The 17692-nt window shown below is 37.9% G+C and overlaps 1 protein-coding gene across 7 annotated transcripts in view; it reads right to left on the bottom strand.

Annotated features, from left to right (window-relative positions):
- The window catches only part of thrb (thyroid hormone receptor beta), a 126881-nt gene that overhangs the window by 7703 nt on the left and 101486 nt on the right, over positions 1–17692 (bottom strand). For 6 of the 7 annotated variants that reach the window (XM_061908380.1, XM_061908382.1, XM_061908378.1 and 3 more), the window contains 6 exons: positions 10297–10397; positions 10069–10216; positions 9763–9968; positions 9195–9281; positions 7167–7313; positions 3083–3341 (listed from right to left, as the gene is read on the bottom strand). In XM_061908380.1, the coding sequence (XP_061764364.1) occupies positions 3083–3341; positions 7167–7313; positions 9195–9281; positions 9763–9968; positions 10069–10216; positions 10297–10397 (948 nt within the window). The remainder of the gene's footprint in view (positions 1–3082; positions 3342–7166; positions 7314–9194; positions 9282–9762; positions 9969–10068; positions 10217–10296; positions 10398–17692) is intronic. The other variant, XM_061908377.1, reaches the window with a different exon arrangement.

The following is a 17692-nucleotide window of genomic DNA, read 5'->3' as shown; positions in this document are numbered from 1 at the left end:
TCATCAACACTCACAAGTAGGGATGTCCGATAATATCGGACTGCCGATATTACCGGCTGACAAATGCTTTAAAATGTAACATCGGAAATTGTCGGTATCATAATTATCGGTATAGGTTTCAAAAAGCAAAATTTGTCTTTTTAAAACGCTGCTGTGCACATGGAAGAGGTGCAGCGCGTGAAAAGCCGTGCCGGCACGCCTTTTCACAGTCGCAGGTAAATGCAATGCATACTTAGTCAACAGCCATACAGGTCACACTGAGGGTGGCCGTATAAACAACTTTAACACTGTTACAAATATTCACCACACTGTGAACCCACACCAAACAAGAATGACAAACACATTTCGGGAGAACATCCGTAACACAACATAAACACAACAGAACAAATACCCAGAATCCCCTGCAGAACTAACTCTTCCAGGACGCTACAAAATACACCCCCCCCACCTATACCCCGCCCACCTCACCCTCCTCATAGTCTTTCTTAGGGAGAGCATGTCCCAAATTCCTAGCTGCTGTTTTTAGGCATGTTAAAAAAAATAATGCCCTTTGTGACTTCAATAGTAAAAATGCCATGTTGGCATTTTTTTCCATAACTTGAGTTGATTTATTTTGGAAAACCTTGTTACATTGTTTAATGCATCCAGCGAGGCATCACAACAAAATTAGGCATAATAATGTGTTAATTCCACGACTGTATAATCGGTATCGGTTGATATCGGTATCTGTAATTAAGAGTTGGACAATATCGAAATATCGGAAATCAGTAAAAAAGCCGTTATCGGACATCTCTACTCACAAGTATAAAACTACTTTTTTAAATGAATAATTTCTTATTTCAAGCATGGAAAAAAAAAGCATGACTTTGACACAATTGTGTCTCACAAACAAAACGGATGACGGCCTAATGGACTTTGCTGTTTTATTTTCAATGAAACAAGAGAAAATACGTACTCCTATAGTAGTACAGTTGGACTTGGGGCTAGTCGACCCACATGGCCCAAAGCAACATCAGGCCAGAGGAGAAAGCTGGTGGTTGATCAGGTTCGACTACAAGAGGAGGGCAGACAAATGTGCAACAGCAGTGACACAGTCCAAACAGGGACAGTGGACTAGCTGGGAAAACCTGGCGCATCGTAAGCTCACATGGAAGGATCTTTGGGAAATGGAAGGGAGCCAAATCAGCTTCATCATCAGAGCCACCTATGATGTTCTTCCCACACCCAAGAACTTAAACCAATGGTTTGGAGAAGATCCTTTTTGTGCACTCTGTCAAACCCCTGAAACACTCCGTCACATCCTCACTTACTGCAAAATCAGTTTGTCTCAAGGCCGCTACACCTGAAGGCACAACCAGGTCTTGAGACAACTGGCGATCACCCTGGAGGAAAGGGGAAATAACAACAAGGCCCTCCCTCCCTCAATCCCTAGTCACTCTATCACCACTCAGTTTGTAAGAGCAGGACAACTCCCAACAAAACCATCTGCAAGAGTGGAGGCAACCATTCTGGACTCTGCCCAGGAATGGAAAATGCAGGTTGACTTGGACCACAAACTCATCTTCCCGCCTGAAACCATTACAACTAGCTCCAAACAAGTATTTGGTCAACCATTCAAAGCTCTCACTGAGGGAAGGAGGTTTTGGCTCAAAATCTCACGATACATGGCCCCATTCATTCTTTCCTTAACACGGATCAATCGTCCTGTCCCCTTAGCAGAAAAACAGCCCCAAAGCATGATGTTTCCACCCCCATGCTTCACAGTAGGTGTGGTGTTCTTGGGATGCAACTCAGTATTCTTCTTCCTCCAAACACGACGAGTTGAGTGTATACCAAAAAGTTCCATTTTAGTTTCCTCTGACCACATGACATTCTCCCAATCCTCTGCTGTATCATCCATGTATCCATTTTGGTATAAACTCAACTCTTCGTGTTTGGAGGAAGAAGAATACTGAGTTGCATCCCAAGAACACCACACCTACTGTGAAGCATGGGGGTGGAAACATCATGCTTTGGGGCTGTTTTTCTACTAAGGGGACAGGCCGATTGATCCGTGTTAAGGAAAGAATGAATGGGGCCATGTATCGTGAGATTTTGAGCCAAAACCTCCTTCCATCAGTGAGAGCTTGGAATGGTTGACCAAATACTTATTTTCCACCATAATTTACAAATAAATTCTTTAAAATTCCATCAAATATGAATTCCTGGATTTTTTTTTCACATTCTGTCTCTCACAGTTGAAGTGTACCTATGATGAAAATTTTAAGTGGGAAAACTTGCACAATCGGTGGCTGACTAAATACTTTTTTGCCCCACTGTATATATATATATATATATATATATATATATATATATATATATATATATATATATATATATATATATATATATATATATATATATATATATATATATATATATATATATAAGAAATACTTGAATTTCAGTGTTTATTTATTTACACATTTACACACACATAACACTCATCTACTCATTGTTGAGTTGAGGGTTGAATATTCCATCTTTTTTTTTCTAACCATATGCATGTACACTAGATTAGTACAGTATTGTCCTGTTTAAGAGTGTCACAACACATTGCTGTTTGGCAGACGAACTGCTTTAGGTAGACGAATTCGGACAGCTGTTATTGTGTGTTGTTTTACCGCGCTGGGAGGACGATAATGAAACTGTCTAACAATAAACCCACATAAGAAACCAAGAACTCGCCCTCGATTATTCTACAGTTATAACGTCATTGGACAGACACGCTCTTTGTACACGTCACTCAGGTCTGCATTGAGCTGGAGGAGGCGTGGCCTCCAGCTTCACCTGAATTTCGGGAGATTTTCGGGAGAAAATTTGTCCCAGGAGGTTTTCGGGAGAGGCGCTGAATTTCGGGAGTCTCCCGGAAAATCCGGGAGAGTTGGCAAGTATGCTCACAGAGGAGAATATAGTTTCAAATGTGCGCACACTGCTTTAAGTTTTTGATTTTGTTCTATTTGGTTCTGGAAACTTTGACCTAGCTGTATAATGAATTAGCCAAAACAGATCATCTTGATATAACTTTCTGTACGAGGCTTACCAGACGAAAGCAGAATGACGGCTTGTAGAAGAGCCACCTCGGAATCATCCAAGTCGAAAGAAGAGAGGGACACGCCAAGGTCAAAAATCGCGTCCGAAACGACGCCCAGACCTCCGTTCTTAAGCTGACCTCGCGTGACAGCCATCTCTCCGTTCAACGTGAGGGTCTCACTCTCTGGATCGTAGCGAACAGCAGCTCGCAGTGACATGATCTCCATGCAGCAGCCTTTCAGAAGGATGATCTGGTCTTCACATGGCAGCTAGACAAACAAGTAAAAACATCAGCAATTAAGTTTGTGTGCCGCACAAATCAACTGGAAAGACAATTGGACTTGAGAAAGTTCGTAAATGCTGAAGAGTGGAAGCTAAACTATAATACTGAACAAAAACCCCCCCCGAATTACGTGAAAAATAATGATCGACTGGATTAGAAAAATTGTCCATTAAGTTTCGATGGGAATTTTGTCACAGAAAAAAAGGGCAGTATGAGAAAGTAAAACATGGTGCAGAACATGAAACATAATAAGGTAAGGTATGGATCATTCACATCATCAGCCGATAATGATAATAATAATGATAATAATAATAATAATAATTATATGTATTATTACTACTGCGATGATGTGGCGACTTGTCCAGGGTGCACACCGCCTTCCGCCCGGTTGTAGCTGAGATAGGCACCAGCACCCCCCGCAACCCCAAAGGGAATAAGCGGTAGAAAATGGATAGATGGATATATTTTTATTAATATTATCTAATAATAATACATAATTATTATCATTACTAATAAATATTATATAAATAATATATAAATATATTAATAATAATAGTAATAATCATAATAATTATAATACATTATTATTATTATTATGGGTGCATGATAAATATTGAACAAGTAATTATCGGACCTATGTGAAGAATAATGATGTCGTATTGAAAACATGAAAACAATGCTTAGGTAAAATGTAACAACGCTCTAAGGAGGCGAAATTACCGGTACTGTGCTGTAAGTTGGTTAATGTGAGCAAATCAACAGCTCCTACCTCATAGGAGGTCCTAAATTTCCCCCAAGATCATTGCAAACAAATGTGTCGTCAATCGTGTGGGACATTTTGTGTGCTATTAGCACAAAATATTCTGCAAACATCATTCTCGTTAGACAGCATCCTTTTGAAAGTATAGGAAGACAATAGCTCCTAAAGAAGCTGCCCCAAAACCATCCGCAAAAAAAAAAAAAAAAAAAAAAAAAAAAAATGTGCACAGTTACTTATATCTAAGAAGACAATTAAAAAAAATGACATAAATAAGTTAGACAAAGTTATCAGTCTTAAGAAGCAGGAAGTCATCTGTATTGGTAATGGCTTGAAAAAAACCCCAGTGACAGTAAGCTGACAAAGTGCTGTGCTGTTCAGTTATGTTATGTTTTGTTTTGTTTTCTTACACTTCTGAGTCTCATTTACAAGTATTCATTTATCTAGTGCAGGGGTCACCAACCTTTTTGAAACCAAGAGCTACTTCTTGGGTACTGATTAATGCGAAGGGCTACCAGTATGATACACACTTAAATAAATTGCCAGAAATAGCCAATTTGCTCAATTTACCTTTAATAAATAAATCTATATATATATATAAAAAATGGGTATTTCTGTCTGTCATTCCGTCGTACATTTTTTTTCCTTTTACGGAAGGTTTTTTGTAGAGAATAAATTGTGAAAAAAACACTTAATTGAACGGTTTAAAAGAGGAGAAAACACGAAAAAAAAATGAAAATTACATTTGGAAACATAGTTTATCTTCAATTTCGAGTCTTTAAAATTCAAAATTCAACCGAAAAAAATGAAGAGAAAAACTAGCTAATTCGAATCTTTTTGAAAAAAAAAAAAAAAAAGATTGTTTGGTGTGGCGCAGTGGAAGAGTGGCCGTGCGCAACCCGAGGGTCACTGGTTCAAATCCCACCTGTAACCAACCTCGTCACGTCCGTTGTGTCCTGAGCAAGACACTTCACCCTTGCTCCTGATGGGTGCTGGTTAGTGCCTTGCATGGCAGCTCCCTCCATCAGTGTGTGAATGTGTGTGTGAATGGGTAAATGTGGAAGTAGTGTCAAAGCGCTTTGAGTACCTTGAAGGTAGAAAAGTGCTATACAAGTACAACCCATTTATCATTAGAAATTTTTCCTGATAAAGATTAATTTTAGAATTTTGATGACATGTTTCAAATAGGTTAAAATCCAATCTGCACTTTGTTAGAATATATAACAAATTGGGCCGAGCTATATTTCTAACAAAGACGAATCAATATTTCTTCTAGATTTTCCAGAACAAATTTTTTAAAAGAAATTCAAAAGACTTTGAAGTAAGATTTCAATTTCATTCTACAGATTTTCCAGATTTGCCAGAATATTTTTTTTTAATTTGAATCATAATAAGTTTGAAGAAATATTTCAAAAATATTTTTTGTCGAAAAAACAGAAGTTAAAATGAAGAATTAAATTAAAATGTATTTTTTATTCTTTACAATAATAATGATAAAAAAAAATACTTGAACATTGATTCAAATTGTCAGGAAAGAAGAGGGAGGAATTTAAAAGGTAAAAAGGTATCCTAAAATCATTTTTAAGGTTGTATTTTTCTCTGAAATTGTCTTTCTGAAATTTATAAGAATCAAAGTAAAAAAATGTATGAATTTATTTAAACAAGTGAAGACCAAGTCTTTAAAATATTTTCTTGGATTTTCAAATTCTATTTGAATTGTGTCTTTCTTAGAATTAAAAATGTCGAGCAAAGCGAGACCAGCTTGCGAATAACTAAATAAAATTCAGAAAATAGAGGCAGCTCACTGGCAAGTGCTGCTATTTGAGCTATTTTTAGAACAGGCCAGCGGGCGACTCATCTGGTCCTTGTGGGCTACCTGGTGCCCGCGGGCCCAGCGTTGGTGACCCCATATCTAGTGTGTTACCGTAGTCAGAAAATAGTCTTGGCAATAAAGTTGAATGTGCCAGTCTTGTCTACAAAGTGTTTACACTGTAAGTATTGTACATATTACACACCAGCTGTTTGATTGTAACATGCATCTTAGTTGTAGTTTTGATTACCAAAGTTGAAGGTGTGGAGATCGCCATGTAAAATCGCTGATGCTAATAGGTACAATATACATATAAAATATCCAATATAAATTAGCATCATGTTAGCGCTTTTTGAAAAGAGAAGCCTTACTTACTGTACTCTTGAGCACTTTTTATCAAGCATGTTTCTTTTGTTGACATAGAAAATAACTAAATTACATAGAGCAATCCACTACCAAGTGCCAGCAACCGAATGTGACGTCACGTGGGACAAACGTTTCAAAATATGATATTGTTTGATTTTACATACATCGGTACTCTGGGGGGCGCTGTGCAATGCCAAAGAGTGGGGCGCAAGACAACGGGGAACATGCTTTATCAATATCATACGGTGTCATGCTTCAAACCCCGCTTTGAAAAGCTGTGCACTACAAACCATGCTCATTGTAGCTATTAACCCTGGCTTCCTCATTCTGATTAAAAAAAATCTGCACCAATTGTTATATTGATTTTTGTTTTGTAGGTCAAAGTGTTTTATTAATTGTGCTTCTGAGATAATTTTGCTGATAAATGTATTATTTATTGAAATTATTCAATATTAATTTTCAGTATCAAATAGTTCAAGTCACCCAAATGTTATAGCTTAAACAAGGATAATTTTTTTTCTAATTCCAGGCAAATTGATGCACCTTACATCTTTTCTTTTACAGACAAAAAAATGTTTTTGTTTTAAGTTGATTTATATTACTTTCATTTTTGTCTATTTTATGTTCTTTAATGTTAATAACGATACAATGTTATGCAAAGGTGTACTTACAATTTTTGGGACAAATTATACTATTTCCAGTTACAGTGGCAAGTTGGGGGGCGAAAAATGTGTTGTTTTTTTTCCTAGATAGGCGTAACCGATAATTAAGAACTACTGGTTTAATGTGACATTTAATTTTCTTATAGTTTTTTTCCTATTTATGCTCACGTAAATAACAAGTTTCTCGCTGACAAAACGGTAAATGGCTGCACATACCTCACAAAACATGGGTAGTTTTTTGGCAAAGTCCACCACTCGGGTTATGGCAGGGGTGATAATCTTAGTAAACTGGCTGAAAGCCTCTAAGTCCACTTTATTTCCTTCAGAGTTATTCACCGTTGATGAATGACCAATATTGGTAGGCTGGAAAGACAAGAAGAAAAATGTATGTTAATCCAAATATAATCAAAACAACACAAATGGAAACTTCAGTTTACACTGGTTTAATAGTACAGTAAGTACTTTATATTTTACATCTGAGTGAAATGAGAAAATGATCCTGTGTGGCTTTGGTAACTTTCAAAGATATAAGAAAAGTATCATTATTACTGTAATAGAGATAAAATGTACAAAAAAAACATACATGAAGGTTATTAATGGAATTTGTCTAAATACCTCCATTTTGCTGTCATGTGAGGTCAGTTTACTAAAGCAGCATTTGCTAAAACCAGCATTCTCTGCAGTAGTCTGATAAAAAGACACTGCATGGAACGCTGGTTGTCAAAACGATATGTATTGATCCATCCGTGTGTGTCTGAGTATTAAGTGGGAACTGCACTTTTTTTGGAATTGTACCTATCATTCACAATCATTATGAGAGACAAGAACAATTAAACATGTATTTTTTTAGGATCCTAAAGATGATAAAAACACTTACAAAATGTGGCAAACAGGAGTCAGTATTGTAACCTTCTAAGCCCTAAAAAAAAGTTCAAAACCCTCCATCAACATTTTAAATAAATGCTGCAACTATATACATGATGTAGTAACAGATATGTTGATAAAAATATTTAATATGTTTAACATGTACTGTATTTTATGCATCACCGGAACTTCTTTCCTCAGTGCATTTATTTTCGTTTCCACTTCCTCCTTCCGGAAACAAACGCGTGTGTGTTTTAATCATGGCTGACTTGATAGAAGACAACAAAGATGACTATTTTTGGACAAATGAGGATTTACAACCTGTAATATTTTTGAAGTTGAATATATGGAGGATGAACTGCTGCTTAAAAAAGGAAGCACAAACAGAGGGTGAAACGTTGAAGCAGACAGAAGCCGAGATAGTGAGGTCGGCATGAAATGTGGAACTTGGAGCAAAAATATGCGAACAAGTATAGTGTGCTTACCCAAAGTCAACTTGAAAAAAAACTTCCCTGGACAGCAGGACCAAATAGTCAACCGTCCATCGAGTGAGTCACTTTAATATTGAACATGAAACAAGCAGCACACCATGCCTGTTAGTACAACACTGTCGAGCTAGCTGTGTACAAACAAAACATGAAATGTGGGCTAATACTTTACAGATACATGTTTTCAGTCAGTACAGATTGTTATCGGCGGTATAGCGGCCATGCCAGCAACTTTGGGGTTGCAGGTTCGATTCCCGCTTCCGCCATCCTAGTCACTGCCGTTGTGTTCTTGGGCAAGACACTTTACCCACCTGCTCCCAGTGCCACCCACATTGGTTTAAATGTAACTTAGATATTGGGTTTCACTATGTAAGCGTTTTGAGTCACTAGAGAAAAGCGCTATATAATAATAATTCACTTCACTTCACTTATCCTATTACAAACACAAAAAGCGATTCAGCTGCTGATTCCAAATCTAGCTTATCTCTTGCCGTAGCTAGTTTAGGGCTAATGCCATAGTATGGCGTCCCACGACGATGTCTTACTACGCTAGAAAAATAGTTCCTCAGTGTTTGCTCTAACAATAACAATGGTTATTATACAGGGGACAGAACATAAAATAAGTATTTTTGACAGTTTTTGGATGCATTTTTTAAGTGATTTAGTGGCGAATTGGATTGCTCCCATTAGCTGCATTGCCAGCCACCAAGATCTGGCCAATTTTTACAAATTAGAATGCAAAATAACCCAAAAAATTATGTCTTCTTGTCTCTATTTAGGATTGTGAACGACCGGCTAAAATAAAATAAAAAAGTGCAGCTCCCTTTAACCAATCAATGCATTATTATCAACAGATGTAGTGCATAAAAAGATTGCATATGGTAAGTCATACCTTAGTTTCCTTCACCCCTGCTGCACTCTGGTCAGAAGTATAGAATAAATTACATGTTATTTCATTAAGAAGCATTGTTTCCTCGACCTGTTGGATAATCAACAGGAATGGTGAAGTTTCAATGAAGAACCTGCAGCAAGCTAGCTAAAAAGAATACACGTTAAAACGGAACACAGGTCAAAGGTCGTGCGAGATGAGAAACAGAGTACAGAAGAAGAAGAACTGCAATTTTAGGCAGAGAATTTGGCATAGCGTGAAACAGCTATTTTGAAAAGGTCAAGTGTGAATTTCAATAAGGAAGTGGGGGAACCACGAGCGTGAAAGAAGCGGCAAAGTTAGTGGTTTTAGTGCGTATGCTCGGCAAAAAAGACAAAAGAATAACATTTTATGATAAAGGTGCTGCCTTTTTTTTCCATCATTCAGGTAATTGTCGGCACTCTACAAGGGTAAACAAAAACATATTGAGAAAATGAACACAGTCATGGTGATGGCGTGTCTGGCTAAGAACGCGGTGCAAACCACACTGTGATGGAACGGTTAATGCGGAGCAGGCAGGACAATATCTCACCAAGAATTTCCGCTTCTGCTTCCAGTGGTTTCCTTGTGCATTTGTGGCCATGTGGGCCTCGGTAACCATGTGGATCAAGTCCCACTCTTCCTGAGTAGGATCCATTCGATCCCACGCCGTTTTCTGTAGTTCTTCCTTGCGACGCCGCTCACGGTTTTCCTCAATCAGCTTGCGCTTGGCAAGCCTCTTGCCCTCATCCAACACCACTTTGGGATTCAGACAACATTGAGTGGACAAGATAGAGGGGAGAAAACCATTCATTCACAACAAACCAGCACCACAGTCATTTTTAAGTATCAAACTTACAGTCCGTAGCCATTCCGACCGATAAGCACTTCTTGAAGCGACACTCCTGGCACTGGTTTCTGGTCACTTTGTCGATGGCACATTTTCCCTCGTACTTACAAGCGTAGGTTGGGTTGAGGTTTTTCTGTATCGTACGCCTAAAGAATCCCTGGACAGCAAAGGAAGCCAACATGTTAAGAAATAGATTGTAAAAAGTCCCATAATTCATTCAGACACTTGCTTGTTTACCTTACAGCCTTCGCAGGTAATACAGCGATAATGATAGCCTGTGGCTTTGTCCCCACAGACTACACACAGCTCGTCTTTGTCCAGGTAACTCGGTATGTACCCTGAAGAAAAAGAACAAATGTTATTATGTTTACGATATTCCTAGGACTGATTTAAACCATTCATTAACATGGCACACACATATATATATATATATATATATATATATATATATATATATATATATATATATATATATATATATATATATATATATATATATAATTATATCTATACATATATAAACATAACAACTAAGACACACTATTGAACATTATCAATAGGATTTACTGTATAAGCACAATAGAACACTCAGTCTGTTGAAATGAATAATTTAGATGATTTCTAAGGGAAAGAATCTAATAAACTACACATCAGCATCTCTCCCTATCCATGGTCGCTAGGAGGTCCAATAACACTGACATCATCAGTTGTCAACAGTTTGGTCCTGCCATTTTCTTGTTTTTTTTGGGTAATCGACTCTCCTTACCGGTACCCATTCGACAGAAAAAAAACGACAAAATTAGGAATAACAACAATAAACAATATCCTAAGCAAGCAGTATCGATTATGTAATTGGAATTACAGTGGTCAAAAACTCCTATTGCGAAACAGCATAATTGAAATAAATTTCATTGGTGCTCCCTATCCTCCCAATTAACAATTAACATGTAACACGCCTTTTAAAAGAAAAACAAACAAAACAAAAAATAGAATATCGTACAAACAATTGCAGTAGTTTTATGAAGTGATGAGTATAGAACAGCATTTATCTTGGAGAGCAGACCGCTACTATATTTCCTTCGAGCTTCTTCTTCGTCAAACACACCATTCGCAGATTCTTCAGATTTTCATGGATAAATGTCCGCCATTTATCATCAACTATTTCTTCTCTAAATTGTCCTTCACACTCACTTTTTTCCTTGTCATGGTTGAAAAAAACAAAGTTATGTCGATCTCTAGCTATTATTTTTGGGGGGTTTGGTCAGATCTTAGGGTGTTCAGGGTAACCCAAACATTTTACTCGTGACCTAAATCATAATCTATCCTGAACACTCCTCAAGATTAAGCACTCATATCTCAGAGTACTACCGTAATAAATTCTCCTCAATTCCCACCCGGACCGAATGGCAGTGTTTCTGTCAGTATACTGTGTGTAGTTAGTTCCTCAGTGCACATATTTGGACAGTGTAGTGCTGTCTAAAATATATTACTGTGAATGCACACTAGCTGGAAAGAGAATGAACAGTTGTTCAACAAGCAAAGAACATCATGTGGTTATATTTGCACATATTAAGTGTAAAGTAGCAAAGCCTGTATTTAATCCTACTCCTTCTCCTTGTATTTTGCTGATACTATAGATCAGGGGTAGGGAACCTATGGCTCTAGAGCCAGATGTGGCTCTTTTGATGACTGCAACTGGCTCTCAGATAAATCTTAGCTGACATTGCTTAACACGATAAGTAATGAATAATTCCGCTGATAATCACGATGTTACAAAAAATAACGTTCAAAATGTAAAACATTCTCATGCATCTTAATCCATCCATCCGTTTTCTACCCCACCTGTTCAAGAAATAACAATGTTATTACCAAGAATTGGAGAATTATTATACCCTAAAAATGTTGGTCTTACTTAAAAAATGCATGCATTTAGTTGTATTCAGTGTAAAAATATGATATGGCTTTCACGGAAATACATTTTAAAATATTTGGCTTTCATGGCTCTCTCAGCCAAAAAGGTTCACGACCCCTGCTATAGATAATAACTTAATGATGATAGTCCCTGAATCTTTTGTATTACTTAATATTTTAGAATCTGTCATAATCTATGTTAGGGATCTATTTTAGGCCCCATCTAGTTCGCTCTTTATCTTCTCCCTCTTGGAGATATTTTTAAGAAACATGGAGTGTTTCATCAATTTTATGCAGATGACTGCCAAATTTATATGCCGATTTCAAAAGGCCACGGCCCCTGACACCCCTTCTCAACTGTCTATGCGACGTCAAGGCTTGGTTAGCCCAGAATGTTTTAATAATGAATGAGGGAAAAACGGAAATTTTAGTTTTCGGTCCGGCCCTCACTGACTTGGGACCATTGCGAAATTATGTGTGTCCCAAAGTCACCAGCCTTGGCGTCACTATAGACAGCGATTTTAAACTAGACAAACAAGTCAATGGCGTTTTAAAATCGTGTTTTTATCACCTTCGTCTTTTAGTAAAGGTTAAACCATTTTTATCTTTTAACCTTTTTGAACAAGTCGTGCATGCTTTTATTTCAAGTCGCCTGGACTACTGCAATGCACTTTATGCTGGCATTAGCCAAAAAGCTCTCTCCCGGTTGCAGTTAGTCCAGAACGCGGCAGCACGACTTTTAACAGGGGCCACTAAACGCCAGCTTATAACTCCAATTCTTCAGAGTTTGCACTGGCTCCCTGTTCATTTTAGAATTGATTTTAAAACATTGCTGTTTGTTTTTAAATCTTTACATGGACTGGCACCTCAATATATCTCGCACCTCATCCAAATTTACATTCCTGCGCGCGCTCTGAGGTCCGAAAGCCAGTTCCAGCTCGTGGTGCCCAAGACCAGACTTAAAACCAGGGGAGACAGGGCCTTCTCTGTGGTCGGCCCTAAGCTCTGGAACACTCTGCCCCTCCATGTTCAAACTGCTTCCACAGTGGACTCTTTTAAGTCTCGTCTTAAGACCCACTTTTATTCTTTGCCTTTTAACACTATGTGAGTTGTGTGGTCCTCTGTCCTCTGTTGTCCTCCGTGTTTTTTATACACTTTGATTTCTATTTTACTGTTTTAATTGATTTTACCCTTTAAAATTGTTTTTAATCATATTTGTTTTTATATTGTTTTTTTTTTAATATTGGTTTTATATGTATTTATTTTTTGTTTTTATTCAGTCATTGGTGGAGCATAATATTGTTTTTTTTAATATTGTTTTTAACATGGCTGTGCAGCACTTTGGAAACGTTATTGTTGTTTAAATGTGCTGTATAAATAAAGTGGATTGGATTGGATTAATTATTTTTGTAGTTGTCGTTGACTTCAGCTGCAACAAGTCTTGATGAGTAGCCGAAATGATGTCATCTCAATATTTGTCCGGTTGTTTAATGTCTTTAACAACAAGTACTTTGGCTTCTTCTTGTCCTCCCTTAAACTTGGTTATTGTGTTTGTTTATTTCACAGATGCATACAATTACAATATGATACATCACATAATTCCAGATTCTCAATACAGCATGTCTGAAAAAGAGTAGGAAGAAGCAGAGTTTATAAAATCCAACCCTTTAAATTTTACAGTTAGCCCTCCAAGTCCCCTGAATTCTCCCCAGCTTCCTCAAGTTGCGTGCCTTCTTGGCGAAGTCAGTGTTACCTTTAGTCGAAAGTGTCACTGATGTATACGTTCGTTCCCTTCAGTTTTTACTGCCTCAGCAAATCCTTCTCATCATCTTGCTTCTTTAAAACGTTGACTTTTCCTCTTGTCCAATCACTTTTCTTTCCAGTCCAACTATTTGTTTACAAAGTGTTGTGGTATCCTTCCTCACTTCTTTAGGAATTTACGAGAAGTATTTCATGTTCTTATGATGTCTATCAAACCTTGCAAACTTTTCAGTCTGCTTGGCTTCCGTATTATTTACCATTCTTATGATTTTTGGGAGACTACCTGAATCTGGACTTTCTTCAACATCGTCCTCCTCTGCATTTGTTGTGGTAGAAGCCTTTTTCTTCCCGTGTTGTTTGGGTTTGGCAGCTTTAAAGCTTGGAGGTTAGAAGTGGTTTGCTTGTATCGCTAAAAATCAACAACAGTCGTAAATTGTCTTTTTCACTGAGTTAGTTTCTCCCAACAGATGGTGTTAAAGCCATTGGTTTCAGCAAACAGATTTGGAATTATGGATGAAATATTTGGCCAGGAAGAGGTCAAGTAAGCCAAATAGTAAACCGGAAAATAAGAACATATATCTTATTTGGCACTGTAAGATCAAACGGATCCCACACATTCAAATGTTCCCTTTTTCTTAGTAACATCAACCGTATTTTCCGGCACATAGGGCGCACCGGATTATAAGCCAATGAACGGGTCTATTCAGGTCTATTTTCATACAAAAGGCACTATAGGGCGCATTAAAAGGGGTCATATTATGATTTTTTACTAAATTTAAAATACTTCCATATGGTGTACATAACATGTAATGGCGGTTATTTGGCCAAAATGCTGCATAGATAATGTTTCACAGCCCATCTTCAAGTCGCTTTCTGACAGTTGCTTCAGGATGCACCGTTTTGTGGCCGGTCTTATTTACATGGCTCACCTTTGAAAGCGTCTTGTCCCCTTCATCTTTATTGTCCCGGTGTAAGGACGAGAGTCAAAGAAGTGAAGTGAATTATATTTATATAGTACTTTTTCTCTAGTGACTCGAAGCGCTTTACATAGTGAAACACAATATCTAAGTTACGTTTAAACCAGTGTGGGTGCCACTGGGACCAGGTGGGTGAAGTGTCTTGCCCAAGGACACAACGGCAGTTACTAGGATGGCGGAAGCGGGGATCTAACCTGCAACCCTCAAGTTGCTGGCATGGCCGCTCTACCAACCGAGCCCCAGAAGTGTCAAAAAATGGAGCTAACTGTTGTAATGATATTCCGACCTTACTTAAATCAAAAATGGAGCAGCGTCTCTTCATCTGTGGCTCACTAGTGCAACAACAACGCCAGAAATGTATCCTGTGAAAAACTGTCCGATGTAACTCTCTAATAACTCCGTGGGGGAATTATGTAAACCCACTACACCGTTAGTTTTTAGCGCTTCCAAAATGAGATATAAGTTAGAACTTTATGCTAATTTATATTAGAAATGGAAATAGTAGAGGGTGAATGCTCCATAACAAGAAGACAGAGAAAAAGAATAAGCTTATCGACTACAGTGTCGGTACGGACTACAATGGCGGACGCACGCACATTTTCAGGACTTATGCAGATCCCAGGAACAGGTACCAGAAGGCAAGAAAAGTTGGTTTTGCATAATATTGCAAGACAAAACGCCAGATAATTTGTCTGCTAATAGGTGCCATTTTGCGGTCCTTTTACACACACCATAATAATACTTGTACCTTCCACCCGAATTCAACTGAGACAGGCTCCAGCACCTCCCGCGACCACAAAAGGGACAAGCGGTAGAAAATGGATGGATGTATGTTGACTAGGTTAGCCGTAATGGGTCCACAATCCATCAAGCGCGTGTGTAATGTTCTAAATTCCCCACGGAACATTTACTGTAAAGTTGTTTAAGTGTTGTTCACTGGTGTCATATTGCAGTCTACACATATCTCTTATGTGTGACTACATTCTACTGTCACACTTATCGTTACACTATGTACCAAGTAAAATTGCTTTGAAGTCGGTGAGCACAACCAGAATTATTCCGTACATTAGGCGTACCGGGTTATAAGGCGCACTGTCGATTTTTGAGAAAATAAAAGGATTTTAGGTTTGCCTTATAGTCTGAAAAATAAAATTATTTTTGACGAATTTAGACAAAAAACAATGTCAAATGCGACAGGCTACACTTCTGACTTCATTTAAGAAAAGCTGTCACCCGTCAGATGAAAGAAGCGCTTCCTGATAAAACACAGTTTGGTGCTTCACAGTCAAATCACACGGCAGCTGTACCATTCACATGTTTTGTTTTTAAAGGTGATACATACATCGAGGCATCAAGGAACACAGTGTCACTCATGTAGCGTTTGACCATTCACTAGAGGTAGGTGTCACCATTTTGAGTGCAACATCTACGGTACTCACAGTGTACGGCATTTTACTGTACATCTCAGTGTCAGCAGACTTATGTGCATGAAGACTATATGTACACAAGTTCGCCAATTGAGACACAGCCAATGACAAGCACATAATCTGGTAAACCTGCTAGTGGTGTTATTGATGATGTTGACCAAACACCACCAGTGCTGGGCACCGGCAAGGTTAGAAGTTGGACAAACGTATGAAGCAAGAAACGCAAAAACAGAACACATAAAACAGGGAGGTCGTTCAATCATTAAGGAACTTTAAGAGGGTCCATATTCAAATCGTTCAGCAGGTCACCATTTAAAACAAATGGGAGTGGGACTTTTCTGTTTGTGCAAGACAGTGCCTGAACCCCAAATACCTTCGGCACCTTTGGTCAACTTGCTATAAAAAACCATATTCAAAATAAATCAAAAAATCTTTGGCATGTACACAATCTACATTAATATTCCTGGTCCCCATGGTTAATGTAAATATGAACATTATGATATCATTGCCACTGAATAAGAGGAAATGCTACCTGTTCAGTGACGAATGATACTGCTACAGTTATACAGGCTAAGTGTTAGCTTTCAAGCTGAGTCAACTGTGGAATTGGTGTTTCGTTTTATGAAATTATTCATGGCATCTTTACCGCTCTCCGACTGCTTGCTTCTTTACATATGCCAGTCCCACCGGGATTTTGAGTGATTTTTCATGACTGTCGTGGCCCAAAATGACAGAATTTGCAGCAACTTTTTCAAAAAGTTGCGGCAAAAATTGCAACGTTTGGAGTTTTTTTTTCTTCTCCCAATAACATGAAAATGTGTTTTTAATTGCCTTAAACTGGATAAATAAAAGTTACATACATACTGTATAGAGATACATGTAAACTAGGAAGTAAATATTTATATACGACATTACTCAGAAGGCTTAGCACTGTAGACAGGAACCGGAAGTAGACGTTTTAACAATAACGAGTTGATTGTTACATGTTGCTGTTCCTATTTCGTGCGTTTGAGCTCAGAGACACATTTGATTAGTGAAAATAATGCTGATTGGCCAAATTGTGCAGGAAATCATTAGGCAAAGTTGTTAAGATTGGCTGAATTGTCATGAATTGGCACAATCGCGAGATTACAAATTCCCTGAGGCACAGGTCTTTATCAATCTTTGATTGATTGATTGATTGATACTTTTATTAGTAGATTGAACAGTACAGTACATATTCCATACAATTGACCACTAAATGGTAACACCCGAATAAGTTTTTCAACTTGTTTAAGTCGGGGTCCACGTTAATCAATTCATGGTACAAATATATACTATCAACATAATACAGTCATCACACCAATCAGTGGCCCCCTTGAGGCCACGTTCGCATCCGAATGAGCCACTATCATCATCAGTCCGATTCTTCCTAGTCCAACCATGCAAGATGCACAGCACACTTTCAAGGAGCAAAACGACAATATTACAAAAGCAGCTTTTTGGAGAAGTGTGATACCAAGTGTCTACTATCAACAAACACAGCTTCCGTTTTTGAACCCAAATCTGACCTGTGAT

This window comes from Nerophis ophidion, linkage group LG08 (genome assembly GCF_033978795.1).
Source record: "Nerophis ophidion isolate RoL-2023_Sa linkage group LG08, RoL_Noph_v1.0, whole genome shotgun sequence".
Taxonomy (NCBI): domain Eukaryota; kingdom Metazoa; phylum Chordata; class Actinopteri; order Syngnathiformes; family Syngnathidae; genus Nerophis; species Nerophis ophidion.
This window is presented reverse-complemented; position numbering and strand designations above follow the sequence as displayed.